The 19,493-nt window shown below is 34.9% G+C and overlaps 2 protein-coding genes across 2 annotated transcripts; one reads left to right on the top strand and one right to left on the bottom strand.

Moving 5' to 3' along the window:
- Positions 1 to 2,227: 2,227 nt before the first annotated feature.
- On the top strand, positions 2,228 to 5,470 carry LOC143531214 (putative glutathione peroxidase 5). Its single transcript, XM_077026560.1, has 6 exons — positions 2,228 to 2,293; positions 2,378 to 2,454; positions 2,562 to 2,623; positions 3,146 to 3,264; positions 4,625 to 4,792; positions 5,256 to 5,470. The coding sequence occupies exons 1-6, from the start codon at positions 2,240 to 2,242 to the stop codon at positions 5,286 to 5,288; spliced, it is 513 nt and encodes a 170-aa protein (XP_076882675.1). The 5' UTR covers positions 2,228 to 2,239; the 3' UTR covers positions 5,289 to 5,470.
- A 2,003-nt stretch (positions 5,471 to 7,473) lies between these two features.
- Positions 7,474 to 12,082, bottom strand: LOC143531185 (uncharacterized). The gene is made up of 9 exons (XM_077026532.1): positions 12,010 to 12,082; positions 10,433 to 10,592; positions 10,213 to 10,347; positions 9,222 to 9,673; positions 8,611 to 8,784; positions 8,424 to 8,540; positions 8,160 to 8,339; positions 8,023 to 8,069; positions 7,474 to 7,951 (listed from the first exon to the last, which is right to left on the bottom strand). Exons 1-9 carry the CDS (start codon positions 12,055 to 12,057, stop codon positions 7,627 to 7,629), a joined length of 1,638 nt encoding a protein of 545 aa, XP_076882647.1. The 5' UTR covers positions 12,058 to 12,082; the 3' UTR covers positions 7,474 to 7,626.
- Positions 12,083 to 19,493: the final 7,411 nt, after the last annotated feature.

The raw sequence follows: 19,493 nt of genomic DNA on the forward strand, positions 1-19,493 counted from the left end.
TCTGATATCCTGTCCTATCTACAGCGCCCCCCTCCATTGAGTAGACCGCACGAGCAGCTTTTTTCTGAGTACTAGATTTCGAAGAGTAACTGCGCAAATGTGTGGAGAGGTAAAAGAAGAGAAGCGAGTGAGTTGGGGCTAGCACCGCCCCTACTATTTTGAATACTTGTGAGTTGAAATGAGTTAAAATCAGGTGTCAAGGTCTTATTGGATGTTTAAGTGCGTTGTATATCTACTAAACAACAAATCTTCTAAAACTTTATCAACGCCTCTAATAGAGATTCTTCTATGCACATTATAACTTTCTGCAACCACATTCTAGTGGCTTACTTGAGATACATGTTTAAAAGTTAAAACAACACGCCAACAATCGATCATTTGATCGTGAGTTAAATAAGGAAACAATTTAGCAAAATCATATATGAACATTCCTTGAATATATTAGGATTTGTGAAGGCTTTGGGCCGGTTTTGGGCTCATGGATGTCGACGGGTAGGAGCAAAGGGGGCCGATTCTAGTTGTTTCAATTAGGGCACATATTTATGTTTCTTGGTCTGTAAGTTACAACTCTAATTAGTCTCTACATAACCGAAGCTATGTAATTGTAGTTTGTGGTTCTAAGCATAATGAAATAATATAGTTGCAGCCCGTAGATGTAAATCCCCCGTTGGGACCGAACCACATTAAATTCTTGTATAGTTTATATTTCCTATCTGCGTGTTTTACAACCGTTTCAGAGTTGCCGATTCTGAATTGCCGCCTAACAAGTGGCATTAGAGCGTCAGGCTCATTTCTACTATTCGATCAGCACCCGGTTTCTAATGCTCATTTCTACATATACAGGTCTCTACCATAACACATGGGAGACAAGTAAAGCAACTAGTTATAGCTAAATTAGTTATGAGTCATGACAAAGATTTAAATATTAGGAATATAAATTGGTGCCGATGTTTTTTTGAGTGAATTTAAGTTATCGGATGAGGTTTGGTATATTAAGAGTAGAAATCAACAAACCATTACATATACCATTTATTGATTCTATGACCGCAAAGAGGAAAATGTGTGTCGTCTGTATTAATTCTATTACGAAAAAAGAAGCACACTAGTGCATCTTATAGGTTTATCAAATCAAAACATAATAATTATGTAAAAAGGAAGTTACAACTAAGCACATGTGCTATTAACATAATATAATTTAAGACAAATAAACAATCAAACTAACTATAGTGTAATATCTTTATCTAACTATTCCTAATCTTCAAGAAATATTGTTTTTTTAGATAATTTAAATTAAAAATATATATAACTATTCATGCCCCAACAACAGAAACATATTATTACTAATAATTACAATTTTGATATGTATTGTTGCTTGAGCTTTTTTTAACGAACAGCGAATAAAACCGGGCTTCCAGGGTAACCAATATCAAAGGACAATCCCATACGCTTGTGATCGTAGACAACGCTGAGTAGCTCAAACCCACCATCTTCTGTTTTGAGAAAAACCCGTCGCCCGAAGGCCCACTACCGTTTTAAGGTGTTGCTTTATCATAACCAACATTGTTTGAACTATCTAAAATATGGAAATTCCATGATGATATAAAACTCAAAAGATAAGTCCATATTTCATGACATACAAAATATTAAAAATATAAATAAAATTATAAAGACGTTGAAAAGTTTATTTTCACGTAAAAAAAACTTTTAGAATGAAGCATCTGTATCACGTAAGAGAAAATTAAAAATTAAATATTTTGAATATATGGTATCTCGGATACAGGTTTCTAGCATTTAAGGTACCCAGGGTGCTCCTCAAACTAATTACTAACTGTTTTACTCAAATGCAACCATCAATCAGTAGATTACACCTTATACTTACCTACAAGTACGCACTAGCCGAAACCTTTACCCGGATGATTGGTACCAGTGTTACCGAAAAGCCGATGAAGCGAAACCTCAACAGTCAACACATACCCTTCGGAAAAAAATTTCAATCTCAAGTAACCTTTTTGTGAGAAGTTTGTTACGTATTCTGGTAAAGTGGATCATTATTTTTTTATATAATAAAACAAACTTTTAGAAAAAGTTGAAAAAAAAAGGTACGGAGTAAATCAATCAATTTCCATATGACATTTGCTGGCAAACTTCAACCACCTCACCTTTGCCGTCTTATTTAATCCAATCCAATCCAATCCAATCCAATCCAAAAGCTTACCTTAATACCCGGTGACAAATATCTATGGGTGCTGCTCCATCTGTTCCTGAAAACTCTCTTCACGAATTCACTGTCAAAGTATTATTATTATTATTATTATTATTAATACTTTAAAACATCTATCTAGATCTGCTAATAATTGATTATTTTATTTATTTGAAGGATGCCAAAGGGAGAGATGTGGATCTGAGCATCTACAAGGGGAAAGTGCTGCTGATTGTTAATGTTGCTTCCAAATGGTTGCTTGTTTCTATCTCTTATCTTAAATCTTTTTAACTGTTTGGAATTTATGATTAGCTTCTTGTTATTATTATCGATTGATTGTTTGTAATTTGGGTTGAATCAGTGGCTTTACAAACTCGAATTACCCTCAACTGGCTGACCTTCATGACAAGTACAGAGAAAAAGGTATCCCAATTTATTACATAATATTATTGATGCTAATAATTTTAATTTTATTTTTAATGGAAGCCTTCTGTTTTTGGATTGGGGGTCTACACAGTTCGGTTTGGGTCACTTTTGGGCTAAAACCAAACCAACTTCGGTTTTTGGATTTTTGAAACTGTTAGGCTTCTTGATTTTTTCGGTTTTTGTCATTTGTGCTTGAAAATTTTAGGTTGGCCGAAAATAACAAATTTACGCATAAATAGCCAAAAATATTTGAGTTACATATTTTTTTAATTCTTATAGATTACTTCAAATAAAAACCTAGAAATTCGGTTGGTTTTTACTGTTTTGTTTCGGATTGGTTTTTTTGGTTTCTAGCACATCCCTAATTATTACTTTAAGCATGAGCCCAAACACCCCTGATTCTATCTACACTAAAGTTTGTAGACAATTAAGGGTGTTTTGAATTTGTATCTATGACAAAAATGATGAAGATAGCATTTAAGAAAATAGGTAGTGACATATTCTAGTAATGATTATCAGGTCTTGAGATCTTGGCATTTCCATGCAATCAATTCTTGTCCCAAGAACCCGAATCAAGTGAGAAAGTGGAAGAATTTGCGTGCTCGAGGTTTAACGCTCAGTATCCCATCTTCCATAAGGTTCTCTTTAAAAACGCATGTTCAGGGTTTAACACAAAAATTTATTAACTGAATACCGATCGTTTAAGAAACTATGATAATTGAAAATATGTTAACAGAAATTATATTTTTCAACTAAACAATTTAACAAAGAATGGTTTGAGAGATTTGTTTGCATTAAAAATACAATTTGGGTGGCTTTCAACTAGGGGTGTAAACGAGCTCAAGCTTGGCTCATTTCAAGCTCTGCTTCTAAAGCTCGAGCTCGGCTAGTTTATTATGTATTAATTAATTTTGTATTATTTATAATTAGGTATTCATAGCTTTTAATTATAATATTTATATATAACATAGCATATACTATTTAGTTAAATTTTTAGTAATTTATATATAATAATAACTCTTATATAAATATATTTGATGAATTAATTAAAATTACATAAATAATAGGCTTGATAAGTCAAACTTGGGCTCGAGCTCTATAAGTGAAACTCAGGCGCGAACTCATTTTTTAAACAAGCTTATTTTAACGCTCGAGCTCGTTTAAGCACGACTCGATTCAAGCTTTTAGTGAGTTGATCTCGAGTAGCGCACGAGCAACTTGGCTCGTATACACCCCTGCTTTCTAGGGGCGAGTAGAAAACCGAATTAATCAAATTGAAACCGAATTAACCGAAAAAACGCACCGAAAAAACCAAACCGAAGCCTTAACCGACAGTTAATTTTTTGTTTTTTTTGAAAATCCGAAATTTCGGTTTCGATTCGGTTATCCATTTTTAAAAAACCGAAAAAAACCGAACCGATTGATGATGATAAAGATTATCAAGATGATGAGGAATGTACTAAACTTTTAAGATAAATAATTAAGATGATGAATGAAGATCGGGACTAAACTTTTAATGATTTTTAATTTTTAAACTCTATTAGCAGCTTTGTATTCGTATAGTTCCACGTAACACGTGCCTATTTTTGTTTTTTGAATTCAATATATATGTGGATTGTGGTACTCTAACACGTTCTTATACAAGCTTAAAATATGCATTTTCATTTTTTAATTTTTTTTCCAATGTCAACACATAATTGAAAAAAAAAACCGAAATTAACCGAAAACCGAACGGTTTGCATATTCAAATAATCGATTACTTCGGTTTCGGTTTGGGTTTCGCCTAATAACCGAACCGAACCGAACCGTGCTCAGCCCTACTGCTTTCAGTCGGTTCCCTTTTAAGCTATCCATTTTATTTTACTCATTTAACCTTTAAACATAACTCATAAACGGGTGTTATGTTCACGCACCTAAAACTTAATTATATGTTCTCTTGTGCGGACACATGACTTTCAAAATGGTCAAATTGACTCAAATCATGCGTTTTCGTTATAGATTCGTGTCAACGGGCCCAAAGCAGCACCTTTGTACAAGTTTCTTAAAGCCAAGAAAGGAGGGTTTTGTGGTTCCAGAATCAAATGGAACTTCACAAAGTTTCTTGTGGATAAAGAAGGCCGAGTCATAGGCCGTTATGGACCAACAACTTCGCCTTTATCCATCCAGGTAACTTGTTGCGGTTACTTATTAATGTGACTATTCGGGTTTAATGTTTTAACTAATGTTGGATATTCTAAAAATATCAAAAACAGGTTTGGTCAAATAAACTATTTTTTGGGTCGAGTGAACTTGTGCAAAAGGTTATTTGTTAACGGTTTTAATGTCTTTAATTTCATTCATCATCATCATCATCATCATCATCATCATCATCATCATCGTACTCAGTGTATCCTACCAATAGCAAAGCTATGGTAGGGTTTGAGGAGGGTAAGATGTAGACAGCCTTACCTCTACTCCATAGGAATAGAGAGGCTGCTTCCAGTAAGACCCCTAGCTCGATAGTGGTTTTGCATCAAGCCTTGGACATAAGGCACATAACACTCAACCATCAGACCCCAGCCGATTGGTGCATGTACCCTTGTCTTTCAGTTATCAACGCCACCACATGATGTCTTTAATTTCATTGCAGGGTGATATTCAAAAGGCGTTGAACGCGCAGTGAGATCTGTGAACTAATCAAATAGTGAAAGCAAGCAAGATTTATACAATCATATGGGTACGAGACCTGTCTATATAAACGGGCCTATTAGGGCGTATCACATAGTCATCAAATGATGAACCTTGATGCTTGAGAGTTGAAGGATGTTGGTTTAATATGTATGGTATCTAAGTATTATTTTGTTTTTTTTTTGTTTTCTGTTCCGCCTTTCGTTAGCACTGTGTTGAACAATGTGAATGCAGAAAATGAAGTTTGTGTAAAATCACTCTTTTTACGATCTCACCCGACAGGTGGTCAGTGCGAGAACTGCTTATACAACCGGTCCAATTGAGTGCTTTTGTACCTCTTTATACAGGTTACTCGGTTGATATCAAACCGGTTGAATAAGCAAACCGTAACCAGCTTTTCAAATTTTTGATTTTTTATTATAATTTTGTTGTTAAAATCTTGTTTACTTTTTCATTTACTACTTTATCCTTCATATGCTAATATTACTATCCATTTACTTACAGAAAATGTAGTATATTACTTTGTATTAGCAGTACATTTATAGAGGGAGGCTTTCATATCATAATATGTTATGATATATCCAGTATGGATATCCATCCAATAACCAATGATATGTTATATATTGGGAAAATGAATATGGGACTGTTACACATCCAACTTAGATGTGAAACCCTCTCAAAACTACGTAGTTTTGATTAGTATTTAATTAAAACCTTTATTTCCTTTAATCCTCTCCATATCAATCTTCTCCATAGTCGATCCCTTTATTAACCTAAAAAGAACTAGCGACAAGGGACTAGTAGCTTTTCAATTCCGTGTGTATTAAAATTTCAATTCCTATTGCATTATAATTCTGATCACTATTTTCTTATTTTCAAATCTTTGCTGATCACAATTTTTGGAATACATTTATCAATAATTAGTGTTATGTGTTCAGAATTTTTTATGTATTTTATTCATATTTGAACTTGAATTGTGTTGCATATGAATTGAATATCCCATATCCATGTTCATATTTTTTACGCTCGTTGAAAAAAAAAGCAATGAATTGTAAATACAAAAACTTGGTGCAGATTGTGGCCTTGGTAAGGTAGGATGTAGGGATTAGGTTGTTAGCTAATCGATGGATTGAATAATAGGATCTAATTAGGTTGTTAGTAGATCATCGCTTTGGTCGCAAGTTCTTTGTTTTTTTGGTTAATAGAGGGATTTTGATGGAGAAGATTTAAGGGAAATAAGGGATTAAGGGTTTTAATTAAATATTAACCAAAACTATGTAGTTTTGAGAGGATTTCACATCTAAGTTGGATGTGTACTAGAACTGTGAAAACCATTCTATAAAATTTACTTTGTTAACTTAAAGTATGGTATTTATACTTCTTTATTTTTCTTTTATTTATAAAGACTAACAAATTTCATTCGCAAACTAGCTAGAGGCTCGCACACCAATGTACATCCGCCTATGTAACAGAAAAAGACACCATAAACAAGTTTCCATTCCTCCCAAGTAACATATCTAAGGTTCGATCTATTCTGGAACTAGAGAAAGCTAACCACCTTTATCTATTCTACCAAGTAGACTGCTTGGATCACTGACCCATCGTGAACTACGGCATTCCGGGCCTTCCACAAACTCCTAAGTGTGATTAGAGACCACATGAAAGATTTTAGTAGTGGATGAGTATCAATACAGAACTCTTAAATTATTTAAAAACTTGAAGGAACTTTTAATAACTAACGTTTTTTTATAAAAATAAATTTGTATGTTAATATTATTTGATTGTAGTTTTATCACCTTTTATATCTATACTTACGATTACAATTATGAAAATTAGCCTTTTACACATATTTAATTTTTTTTTTACATATGTATTAAGTTTTTTATTACATAAATTTAACACAGATGTAAACTTGTGATTTTTATATGTAATAAAAACTTTATATATAAAATATAGTAAAACTAATCTCAAACAAAGTTAATTTATGAAAAAAAAAATCAAAAAATTGTTTGGTTGTTATAAGTTCCTCCTTTTTAGAGTTATGAAACGATACTAAATTACTAACCTAATATATATATATATATATAGTTCTTGCCATGCATAGAATAATATAGTATAGTACTGCCAATATATTTTATATTTATACATATATCATCCAGTTCAGTTGTAAAACAACGCATTGGTTAAAGGTCGGTTTGAGACACAAAACAGCCACGCAAAAATCAAAGTCACTTGAATAATAAAATTCTACCCCTCCGTATTTCTTAGTAGCTTCATAAACAAAAAAAAGAGGCGATTCATCTCCCATTAGCCAGCCAAACAGCTCCCACAGATCAATGATCAAACAAATCCCATCCGTCTTCCAGAAGAGTCTTCCGGTCACCAGCAAAATTCCCAGTTTCTTCAAGTGATTCAGGAGCCACATCTGGCATTGAACTATCATCAACAAATCCATACGAATCTCCCATTTCTTTACTGCTCTTTACACCCTCATCAAGCTCGGGCTCAAAAGGCGTAACAACACTCCTAAAAGATGAGCCCGAAGAGGCTAAGATTGATGAAGTTTGGCTGGAAGAAAGTGATCGAGATAGCGGGATTCCTTTGTCAAACTTCTCCTTTAGCAGCAACACATCCTGGCATTTAACGGATATCTCTCCTCTGCAAACATTCATGTCAAACTAAATGTTAAATGATATATTTGCAATCATGTTTATAATTACAAGACTTACTGTAAGATGTCAATCGTGCGGCCACGAACCATGAGAAACTCTTGCAACTAAAAATCAAATAAGAAATGTTATGACATGGAGCAAAAGCGGTATTTTAAATGGTATTTTGAATAATATAAAAGCTTAAAGACACATACCTTGGTATTTTCCTCTGCTTCCAGCTTTAGCTTTTTAGACTCTTCAACAACTTTTTCCATTTGGCGTTCTTGGTACAAAAGTGCTTCTCTAGCAGCCCGCTCATTTTCTATCTTTTGTTCTTCTGCTGTTGCAATTGCTTGTAAAGCAGTAGCCAATCTAATCTCCAAAGCTCTTCGCATCTATAAGTTAAAAAATATATATCAATTGCTGTGAAACTGATTACGCAGAACAACATAAAACTGAAAAGTAAATAAAACCTCTACCTCATCAAGAATTGTAAGTGATTTATTTCTCTCGTCTGATAAAGTGAATAAACGAAGCTGAAGCTCTTTCAACTCGGTTGCTAAAATAGCCTTCTCTGCATTAACTTCTCCAGCATGCTGGAACAAAAAACATAAGTGTACATATAAATAATACTGATAATTAAGACTAATTTATTAAAGAAAATACCATGTCATTTGCTTCTTTTGCCCTTAAAAGTGCATGTTTAACCTCCTCTGCCTTTGCAAGTATATCAGAGCAATCCTGGGTAGCATATTCTTTTGCTTGGTCAGCAGCCTTTTCTTTGTTTTCTACTTCTCGCATTAGATCAATAACCGAACTCATGGCCGAAACAAGGGTTTTCTGCACCGAAACCAATTTCAAAAAATAATAATATATATTCAAAGAAAAGAGAACTGTAGTTTTTTAACAGTTTTGTATCTAATAAAATTTTAACATGAAAACAACAAAAAAGTTTGCAATATAAGTAATAACTTGTTTGTAGCAAAATGATTAGAACAGCATGCTGCAAACAGCAAAATGGTAGTGTCAATCAAAAAACTTGTATTTACAAACATATAAAATTTTTAAAAAATTGATTTGAGAGACATCTAGCCTTTAAAGAAAAAATTTACACCAATAATTTGATGTGATCTCTTCCGAACCATCTTTTTTATTTTACCCATGTGAGATAATAGATAATGGGAATGAAATAATTCATTAACATATGGGTCAAAATCGCCAAAACTAAAATAAACACTAGAAAAAATCATATAAAAATATCGAAGATATGAAATTACCTTGTTATTTTTAGCCTCTTCAATAATTTCCTCAAGAAATTCAGTGTTACATTTTTCCTCTGATCTAGTAAGCACATGACTCGTATCTGACTCACCATCAGAATCATCAAACTCAACTGTAAAAGCATTTTTTTCAGAGACGGATTTCGATGAACTCGTATCTGCTTCTTGAGTTGCAACTAGATTTGTCTCTGGAACAAATAAAGTTTCATTCTCAACGGTTTCACTTCCAGTATTCATGTATCCTTGATCATTGTTAGATGAAGAGCCACCATCATTAATATTATAATGTTGAGAAGCAAGTGGCTCTACATTTAGAGGCTCTGTAAATGTTGATAGACTATCAGCAGTGCTTCCGTCATTTGCATCATGATAAGATGATGTGGCAAGTGATTCCACATTTACAGGATCTGTAACTATCTGACTGTTAAGTTGAGAAGCAAAACTAGTATCTAAAACCACACATTAAAAGGATCAAAAGTCAAAAAGTTATAGATCCACAAAAGAACAATAATAAACTTATTGTGTGATGAAAACAGTCTAAACCAGATTATTAACTGTAATGAAATGTGTTATAGAACATTACGTTTGGTAGTGCTTTATCAACTTCATATAGAAAGAAGTTAAACGGTCACCTTTCAGTGAATAATGAATTCTTATATAATGCTGAGATAAATATAATCAAAATATGACACTTCAACTTTATCAACTAGAATGATTGTTCATAAATTATTTATTATTAACTGGTTCCTATAAGGTAAATTATTTAAAATAAAGATAAAAAGGTAAGGTAACCTTTCTTTTAAAGTAATTAATGAAAATAGTGAAGGGCTGATTGTTTGATCACGCATTAATAAGATAATCAAACTCTAAATCATTATATGAAAACACTACCAACAATCACAACTAATAAAAGCAAATCACTACATAACACAGAGTCAAACTCAACTTAATAAAATAAACAGATTTAAAGTCTACATGAGAATGCTACCTTCAGTCGCACCAGACAAACTTCCATCGATGCTTGAAACAACCACCGTTTCAGTTGATTGTTCATGTTGATCTGAATTAATAACCAACCGATCCATAGTTGACTCTAGTTGACCAGTTTCACTACCACCACCACCTACAGCCATCAAACCAAGAAAACACATTATCGAAAATATACAAAAACAAAAATAAAAAATAACTGTTAACAGTATGCATAATACCTTCGTTGAAACTGAGTGAGCTTTTGCTTTTACTTGAGGAACCAACTGTAGATGGCTTTTTAGGTAGATTAGGGATGATCTCAACAAGAACAACTTCCACAGCCATGTCAGCATCTTTAGAGTGTTCTATAGCCACAGCTTTCAGAACACGAGAATCAACCTGCACAAATATAGACCATCGCCTATTATCAACCGCGTTTCAAAAGCTAAAATTTTTCATAATAACCTTTAGCTAAAATACTTTTACTTTTACTCATTTGATGATTAGTTTTCCTGCAGCTAAACTAATCAAACAATTGCAAGCAAATGTTACTTGTACACACTGCAATGATTGTCACAATACTTTTGTGATCACTCTCAGTAGGGGCAGTGGCGGACCCAGGATTTTTTGCCAATGGAGTCCCATATTTTCGGTGTTCAAATTGTTCGTGTCGGTCATTGTTCGGTCAGGAAGAAGAGAACATAATAAAAAACAATATCATAATAAAACTTTCTTTTCAATCATCACCACCAGAAAGGGTCAAAATGGGTCAGGTTGACACATAAACAACTTTTTTTCCCTTTCTTTAACGCTTTTGAGATAGAACATAGATCCACCCTTTCATAAGCATGTGTTGAAAACCATTAACTTAAACTAGTGAACAATAAAACTGGTATTTTAAAGGTGTTTGCATGTTTCCAAAGAAAACCATGCATAAAGTTGAAAACAATGATATGTATTTTAGCGGTGCTTGAATGTTTCCAAAGTTATTATTGCAACATTAACAGTTTGATTAACATTAAAAATTAACACAAAAAACCAAAAAATGAGCCTTGTAAGACTTGAAACCATGACCTTTCAAAAATAAAACAAGGGACTTTCCACCAGACCACATCAACATTAATAGTATGGGTTCCAAGTATTAAATCTTATGGGGTCCTCAAAAAATTTTATATACCGCTTCTAATAAATTTTTAAAAACATTGGTGTCCTGGGACCCGATCCACACTATGTGGGTCCGCCCCTGAGTAGGGGTGAGCATAAACCGGTTAAGACATGCGAAAGCAGGTAAGACCTGTGAGACCCGCCCGTCACACCCATACCCGTTTATAGTTTAATACGGTCAGTTCCCAGCAATGGGTTTGAGAGGAAACCCGCGAACCCGTTTGTACTTCAAATCAATTGTACAAGTATACAACCTAGTTGATTTATCGTTTGACTCTGTTATCATATTCTTTATGACTTGATTTAATTGTACCAGTTTGAATAGGTTTTTCTAAGACAAGTTTTATGACGCGCCCTTGTATACGTATGATGAAAAGAAGCTCTAATTAGCAAGGGTTATAAGTCTTATGTTGTTAGTTATAGTTATGTTTGGCTCATCGTTTTCTACAAATTGCAATGCAAGCCTGGTAAAAACCATCTCATATCAAACAATCGGTTCCAGGTCGGGTCTGGTGGGTCATACCCGTTTGATCACCCCCCCCCCCTGACTTCCAGAATGCACATTTAAAGAAGCACATAACAACTTCTTAGAAATATAATAATAATAATAATAATAATAATAATAATGAAAGTTAGCATGATATTGACAAACCTGTGGGAAAACATCCAGTAACACCTTATAAACTGAATTAAATCCCATATTTCAACAGCACCAAACCCTGAACAAAAAAACAATAAACTCAGCTTATTTAACAAGCAGAAACTCAATTAAAAAAATAATAATAATAATATCTGCATGTTTTTTTATAAAAACAGAAACTTGATCCTCCTTTGATCATATAACAATAAAAAGTGTTGTATGTTGACAATTTCGAGTTGCGAAACAGAAGGATGAAATTACTATAGGATTAATCGGCGATCGTTGATAAAGAACGATTAATGATGAAATAAAGTGAAATAATAGGAAGGTATAGAGGATATAATAGAGGGTTTAGAGTATTATACCGTTCGATTGATTGAAACCCTAGAAGACCAGACCAGACCAGACCAGACCAGACCAAACCAGAGGTGTGTTAATGTGAAATTAAATGGGTTGAGCGATAAGAAAAGAAAGCGAAACAACAAACAAACAAACAGTGTGAAGGGTTGGAACTCGTATGACGGTCCAATGTATTGTAGAGATAACCCTCCTTCCTTAGAAATTGTTAAATAATAATAAACAACTTTGAATATATTTTCTTTCTAGAATCAAAAATACCACGCTAAACTCTCATTTTCGTCCTCATGGTTTATTCACTTACGCCATTTTTATTCAAATCTTTTCGTCGATCGAACCACTGTCAGTCATCACAAAGAGCCTTTATTGCTACTAAGAAGTTGTAATATCAAATATATTTTGCTTATGTATTCTTCATTGTGTTACACCTTTGTTTTGTTTACGATCAAGATTATGTAACTTGTGACGTTTGTTATTTATTAAAGATATTTATGCATCGCATACGCATCATAATACACTTATGAATTGTCTTAGGTCTTACAAGTTGAATCCTTATAAACCTAAACTCCAAATGATCACATCCAAAGATGAAGTGCTACGGGAGCAAAGGTTAAACATTACGAGATGAAAATGTTGTGACTCGGTGAGACACAAATTATCATATATATTAAATTACAACTTGCTTAACCAAAATCATGCATTACATGTTGTATCATTGGTTGTGAACTGTATACATAGTGCTTTAAGAGTTGTATCTTTGGCTATGAGTTGTGTACATTTCGTCTCATACACCACGTGTTATTGTATATTTACATGTCTTCCTCATCTAAACAGCTGTGTTCTTTGTCTCATCAAAAGAAGAGTAATGATATCTTCTTCTATCTTCTTAATTAAATCCGCCTTCTCTCTCTCTTCTTTCTGTTTGAAAGATCGGTGTGGTACGATTTTGTTTGTTACGCTTCCATCTAGGGGTGGCAATCTTGACCCAAGCCATTTTAAATGGGTCAATTTGGGTTGTTTTAAAAATCATATGAGTTGGTTTGGGTCATAGATTTTTATAAGATTGGTCAAAATGGGTATTCCATCTTATTTTCGGGTCAAAATGGGTCGACAAATTTAAAGAAATGGGTCCATTTGGGTTACTGTATTAAGGAAATGTGGCAAGCTCGGGTTGAAATGGGTTTTGGATTGGAACGAGTTCGGTTTAGGTTTCGAGCCGACATGAGCTTTCGCACTAGACGGGTTGGGTTTCGGTATCCTTTGTTTCTTTTTGGTCGGTTTCAGAGCACTGGACGGGTTGGGTTTCGGTTTCTTTTGTTTGTTTTTGGTCGGTTTCAGATTCGTTTTCGGCCTTTTGTTTCGTTCCTGTATGTTTTTTCAGTTTCATTTCTGTTCTGTTTCAGTTTTTAGTTTCGTTTAGATCGATTTTTCGGTTTTGATTAATTCGATTCGTTTTTGGTTTATGTTTCGTTTTCGTCGGCTTTCGGTTTCAGTTCATTTCTCGGTTTTTTTTAAGAACGAGGACAACGGCGCAAACGTTTTAGTTTTTTTACATTTTTCGTTTTTGATTTATACTTTGAGTTACTATTTTTTTATTAATTTTTTTTATTTATTTGGGAGGAATTTATAATAAAAACCCCTCCCAAAAAAATTAATAAAAAAATCATAACTCAAAATATAAATCAAAAACGAAAAATGTAAAAAAAACTAAAACATTTGTGCATTTACCCTCGTTCTTAAAAAAAAAAACGATCCGACCCGTTTTGACCCGTTCCGACCTTGACCCATTCCGACCCGGACCCGTTCTGACCCAAACCTTTTGACCCTAACCCGTTCTGACCCAAACCTTTTGACCCAAACCCGTCCCGACCCGAACCAAAACAACCCTTTTTTAGTTGACCCATTCCGACCCTAACCCGTTCAAACCCATGACCTGTTTTGACCCAACCCAACCCATTTGCCACCCCTACTACCATCACCAGATGATCTTCGAGCTCTGGTACCACATCTTTAACACCGCCTACTGCTGCCGGTTCTCATTTTGAAACCCTAGGTGGCGGTAATGTCGTCGTGGTAGTGTACCGGTGTGGCTGTCGCCGGGTTCCTTTTTGGAACCCTAGGCGGCGGCGCTCCTCATGGTCGGTGGTCTAATAATTTGGTGGTGGTGGTTTGCTTGCTGTTCGATTGTGGCCTGATGGCCGTTGTTGCTGGTGGCTTTGTTGTTCGTGGTGGCGCCTGATGCTTTGATTTTGAGTGAATATGTTTGCTATCATGTTCGAATTGTGATGGCTTTACACCTGAGTTCTTTTAAACCTTTGTATTTTTAGAGAGAAACAGGGGCAAAACGGGGTGTTTCCCAGCCGTTTCCGGTAGTTCTGACTAGTGGCGTTGAACTCGCAACGTGCAGTGCGTTGCCTCGCCATCCGATGGTCCAGCAACTTTGTTGTTGCTTATGAGGCAAACAAGCAATGCTTGGAGGCAATGATGATGATGACGACTTTGTCGTCTAAGTGAATCAACCAAAGCTTGAGACTTACCGTATCCTGGCTGGGTAATATCCGGAGGTTTCGTGGTAGAAATTACCAAATTGGTGTTTTTTCCGCTGAAACAGCCGTGTGATGTTTGCAGCCATGGTGATTTTCTTCGTCTTTGTTTTAATTATTATTAATAGCTCTGAGCCTCTTTGAACTTTATTCATCCATATTTTTGTTTGATTTATATCAATCAACATTAATGTTTTTGTAAATTACTGTGTGGATTCATAAAGTTATTTTTATTCAATAATCATCTTCTTATTAAACATCATCATCTTCTATCTTTTAGATTATTATTATTGATTTTGCCTGCAATTTCACCGTTTTCTGATTCAATTATGAAGAGTCTGTATTTTGACCTGTGAGTGGGATTTTTGTACCAACCAAGGTCTATTATCAATTGGATATTTGTGTTGTTTGATGGGTTTTATTATAATTGATTTGTTTAGTTTCTTATAAACTACGTTGAACTTGAGTATGCATGTCAAATTTATAAAATGGATTTGGACCAGAAAGGGAAGATGGCAGAAAGGTAATTGAGGATGTTGGAAAATGATATCTTAAGACATGTCATTGTCTTTGTGAGAGAAAAAAAAAAAAGAAAAAAAAAGGATTTCTCTTGCGAGGGAAAAAAAAGGATGCGACGGGCCTTATTTAGTTTTAACAAGGTAGCTTATTGCATATTTTCTAATTATACAACCATTAGATGTATATTATTATGGCTAATCTTTGTGAAGAACAACCTTTATGGTAACTTGACAAGGCAATAAACTGTCTACATTGTTGACATTTTATATGATATACGTTTTTAGATGTTGACATTTACAAGCGCTTACGGTTTTTTTTACTTTGTCATATACCCTCGGAAAGCGAGGGTACTAGATACTAGTTAATACACTAAATAGCAAGATAAAACAACTTAAAAGTTTTTTTATATAAACATAGGTGTGTTTTCATGAAAACCATGACGTTGTCCTAAGACTATCCACTATGATAACCATTTGTCACAACTGGTTGAAAGGCGGCACAAAAAGACAAAAAACATTTTAATTAAAAAATTAGAAATTGTTTTTTGTCCACAACCGGTTGCAACCTAGGTTGTTCCAGCAACCTAAGTTTGCAACCAAACTTTTATATAACTTGTTTTTTTATGAAAAGAACAACTTGTTGATCTTTTTTTAAAAAAAATGCAACGACATGGTTTTTTTAATAAAAAAATATTGAACATTTTGATATAAATTTTATAAAAAATAAAGCATTTTTATTTAATAAAATATTGGTTTAAGTTGGGTTGTGATAGTGAGTAAAATATTGTATTGGGTTGGTTTGTAGGTGAAAGAGAAAGAGAAATTAGTGTTTTAATAAATGGTTGGGTTGGGTTGGGTTGGGTTGGGTTGGGTTGGGTTGGGTTGCAATAATGAATAAGCTATTGAAAACTTGGTATCTAAGTCAAAATGTTTAATAAATGATTTTTAAATTTCAAATAGTTGCCCTTAATGCTACAAGATATAGTGAAATACTTATATAATATAAGGTGATCACTATCTTTTAATTAGTTAAACATTTTGCGACAAGTGAAAGCACAATATACTCAATGGGAAAAAATATTGGACGAGAGTTGTGACATCTGCCCGATCCGACCCGACCCAGGTACCCGTTTCTCTGACCCGATCTCTTTCTTTTATGATTTAATATTTATTTATACTTATATTTTACTTTTAATAATAATATATATATATTTTCCTTCCCGCCTCTCTCTCTTTCTTTCCGCCGTCCCATCCCTCTTCTCTCTTTCCGCCTTCTGTTCCCTCTTGTCGCTGTCCCGCCCTTAAGCCTTGTTTCCTCTTTTTCTTCTAACTCTTTGCTTGTCCTTTGGTTCCTCCCGCTTAAGGATGTCTGCAGCTCCACGCGCCAGACTCCTTACATGGAAGCCTGCGTGAAGACATCTTGTTCCTGCGATGCGTGGAGAGAACTCTTCTCGCAGCGCGCTAAGAATGTATGTTCTTCCCGCAATGCGCTAAGAATGTATGTTCTTCCCGCGATGCGCTTAGAATTCTTGTTCTTCACGCAGCACGCGAAGGATTTGTGATTCTTCCCGCAGTGCGCTAAGGATTGTTGTGCCAGCCTTCGCGCTCAGCGCACTCAGCCTTCCCGCGCTTAACCCTTGTATCTTCTGTTTATTCCAGCCTGTATGCTTTGTGTTGTCTTATCTTCTGTGCTGTTGACCTAACCTATCTAATGTCTGAATAGTTACTTTCGGCGCTGCATGCGTACCAACCCCATTGGTTGGTAGATAAAGTGACTGACATTATCTTTTGAGATCTGCTTTTGCCATGCTTGACCAGTACCTTTATCTGACCTGCCCATGCCTTTTTACTGTTCGCTGACAGCTTTATCTTGCCCCCTGCAGCTGCCATATCTTTTGATATCTTTTGCTATCTTTTGTTTTGTCTTGTTCTGTTTGTCTTGGAACCTTTTCTGGATTTATGTCTCCTAGGGTTTTCCTATAAATAATAATAATATTTTCCTAACACTTCACACACAAAACACTTAATCTCTCCTGTTTTCCTTGCTCTCTCTGCCGCCTCCTCTCTGCCTCCGTCTTCCTCTCCGTTCTGCCTTGTCTTTCCGGTAATATATATATATGATAATAATGTTTAAGTTACTTATTAATTATGCTAACTTATTATCAAGACTTAAAACAGATCATTTAAAACAATAATCTTTAATTATAGGTTAACTTGTGCTTGTTTAAAGTTGATTCTTGCTTTATCTTACACCGCATCGTTTATCAAGTGAGTTATCTCGTATCTAATCCCTTTTTATTTTAAATGCTTTGGGATGTTCATGTGTTCATACAAAACTTGAGTCTTAAACTGTTTATGAACTTTAGTCGCGCAGTATCCCATGTGTTGAGGACGTAGACTTGGCTGTTTATTTGTATGTGTGGATCATTAACCGTATTGACGGTCTATTCCGCAGTTTTCATGGTACCATTAGATGAACACGGGAGAACTATCGTTTATGATTTTCTCTTTTGTTACACTTGCACAGTTAGTCTTGTTTGTGAGCTCAATTGTGAGCACTGGCAGTCTTGTCTCTTAGAGTTGGTCCCGATCAGATTACACCCTTGTTGAAAACCAGACATACACATGTTGCGCGCAGATTTATTGTTATCTATGTATTGTATTAAACTTGATTTCTCACCAACACGAAAGTGTTTGACGTTTATTTTAACACATGTTCAGGTTTGCAGTAGCCGTTTTGGGAGCTTAAGGACACGTAGGAAGTTCTTTATTTTGGACCTAGATTAAAATGTATCAAGACAAGTTTTTGCTGTTCGAATATTTTGATTTATAATATATTGATTTAAGTTGGTTTATTTATATCTTATGTATACGTTGCGCTTGCGTGAATGAATATATTTATTAAATATTGACACCAAATAGTGTCACGAGTAATGAAACAATATGTGGCGCCCCGATGTATAATCCGCCTTTGGTCGGGGTGTTACAGATTGGTATCAGAGCTCGTTGACTTTAGGATAGGTGGTTAGACGTAACGGCCTAGAATACCTAAGAGTCCCTTCTCGCGCATGAGAGAAATCTCATGTTTGCGCGCTTATTGTTAATTACTCGTTATTTGTGAATATGCTCGCGCTTGCGCGGTATATGATTTTATGTTTTATTTCGCGATATTTCGATTTTTGTTGAATTTCGATTTTTATTGATTTTACTTACATATTCGTTTGTGGGATTTGAAAATCCGAAAAGTCATGGTGATACATGAATAGTTGATTTTCAATTTCCATTTACGATTATGTTCTGAGGTTGGAGACTTGAAAAGTCATGGTGATACATGAATTGTCAACCTCCAATACTCATTTTCTTGTATATTTTATATTGAGGATTGAAAAGTCATGGTGATACATGAATCGTCAATCTCCAATACTCGTTTACTCATCATTTTAAATTGGGAATTCGGAAAGTCATGGTGATACATGAATTGTCGATTTCTGATTCGAATTTGTTACCTTTATTAAGTCTGCATTTAGGGTCATTTATTTTACTTTAACTTTTGATAGTATCTAACTCCGTGAAACCAAGCTTTATAAGATTAAAACTTTGCGCTAAAACCAAGATATTAACTAAAAATTAAAACTTTTATAGAATGCCTCCGCTATCTCGCCGATTTCAGAGAAGAGAAGCCTCGCGCATGCGTAGACAGCAACGTTCCCAGGAAATGGCGCCGCAATAGCCCAAGCCTTGAGCCAAAACAATACCAATACCTCCAGTTATAACATTAAATCCTTCAACGCGGGTAACCTCCAAAGTTCACAGGTCTTGAAGGAGCCCACCGTGATGCTCCAGTGGCTTGAGAAAATAGAAAACACTTTCCTCCACACCCCAATGCCCCTCAGACAGACGAACCCTGTATGCTTCCAGTGTCCTGGAATCTAGAGCGCTTACATGGTGGAATGGAGTAGCTCATGCGCGTGGCGCAGAGGCTGCTTCTAGCATGACATGGGAGGAATTCAAGGAAATTCTTACGCGAGAATTCTGCCCTCCCAACGAAGTTAAGCGCCTGGAGGAGGAATTCTGGAAC

This window comes from Bidens hawaiensis, unplaced genomic scaffold, assembly GCF_021521415.1.
Source record: "Bidens hawaiensis isolate Kalapana, Puna unplaced genomic scaffold, B.hawaiensis_p1.1 tig00009086_1, whole genome shotgun sequence".
Taxonomy (NCBI): domain Eukaryota; kingdom Viridiplantae; phylum Streptophyta; class Magnoliopsida; order Asterales; family Asteraceae; genus Bidens; species Bidens hawaiensis.

Coding starts and splice junctions, on each gene's coding strand:
- LOC143531214 (XM_077026560.1), top strand. CDS start 2,240: ATGGGTGCTGCTCCATCTGTTCCTGAAAACTCTCTTCACGAATTCACT. Junction 2,294..2,377: donor TTCACGAATTCACTGTCAAA/GTATTATTATTA, acceptor ATTTATTTGAAG/GATGCCAAAGGGAGAGATGT. Junction 2,455..2,561: donor GTTAATGTTGCTTCCAAATG/GTTGCTTGTTTC, acceptor GGGTTGAATCAG/TGGCTTTACAAACTCGAATT.
- LOC143531185 (XM_077026532.1), bottom strand. CDS start 12,057: ATGGGATTTAATTCAGTTTATAAGGTGTTACTGGATGTTTTCCCACAG. Junction 9,674..10,212: donor TTTGTCTGGTGCGACTGAAG/GTAGCATTCTCA, acceptor GTGTGGTTTTAG/ATACTAGTTTTGCTTCTCAA. Junction 8,785..9,221: donor AAGAGGCTAAAAATAACAAG/GTAATTTCATAT, acceptor GTTTCGGTGCAG/AAAACCCTTGTTTCGGCCAT.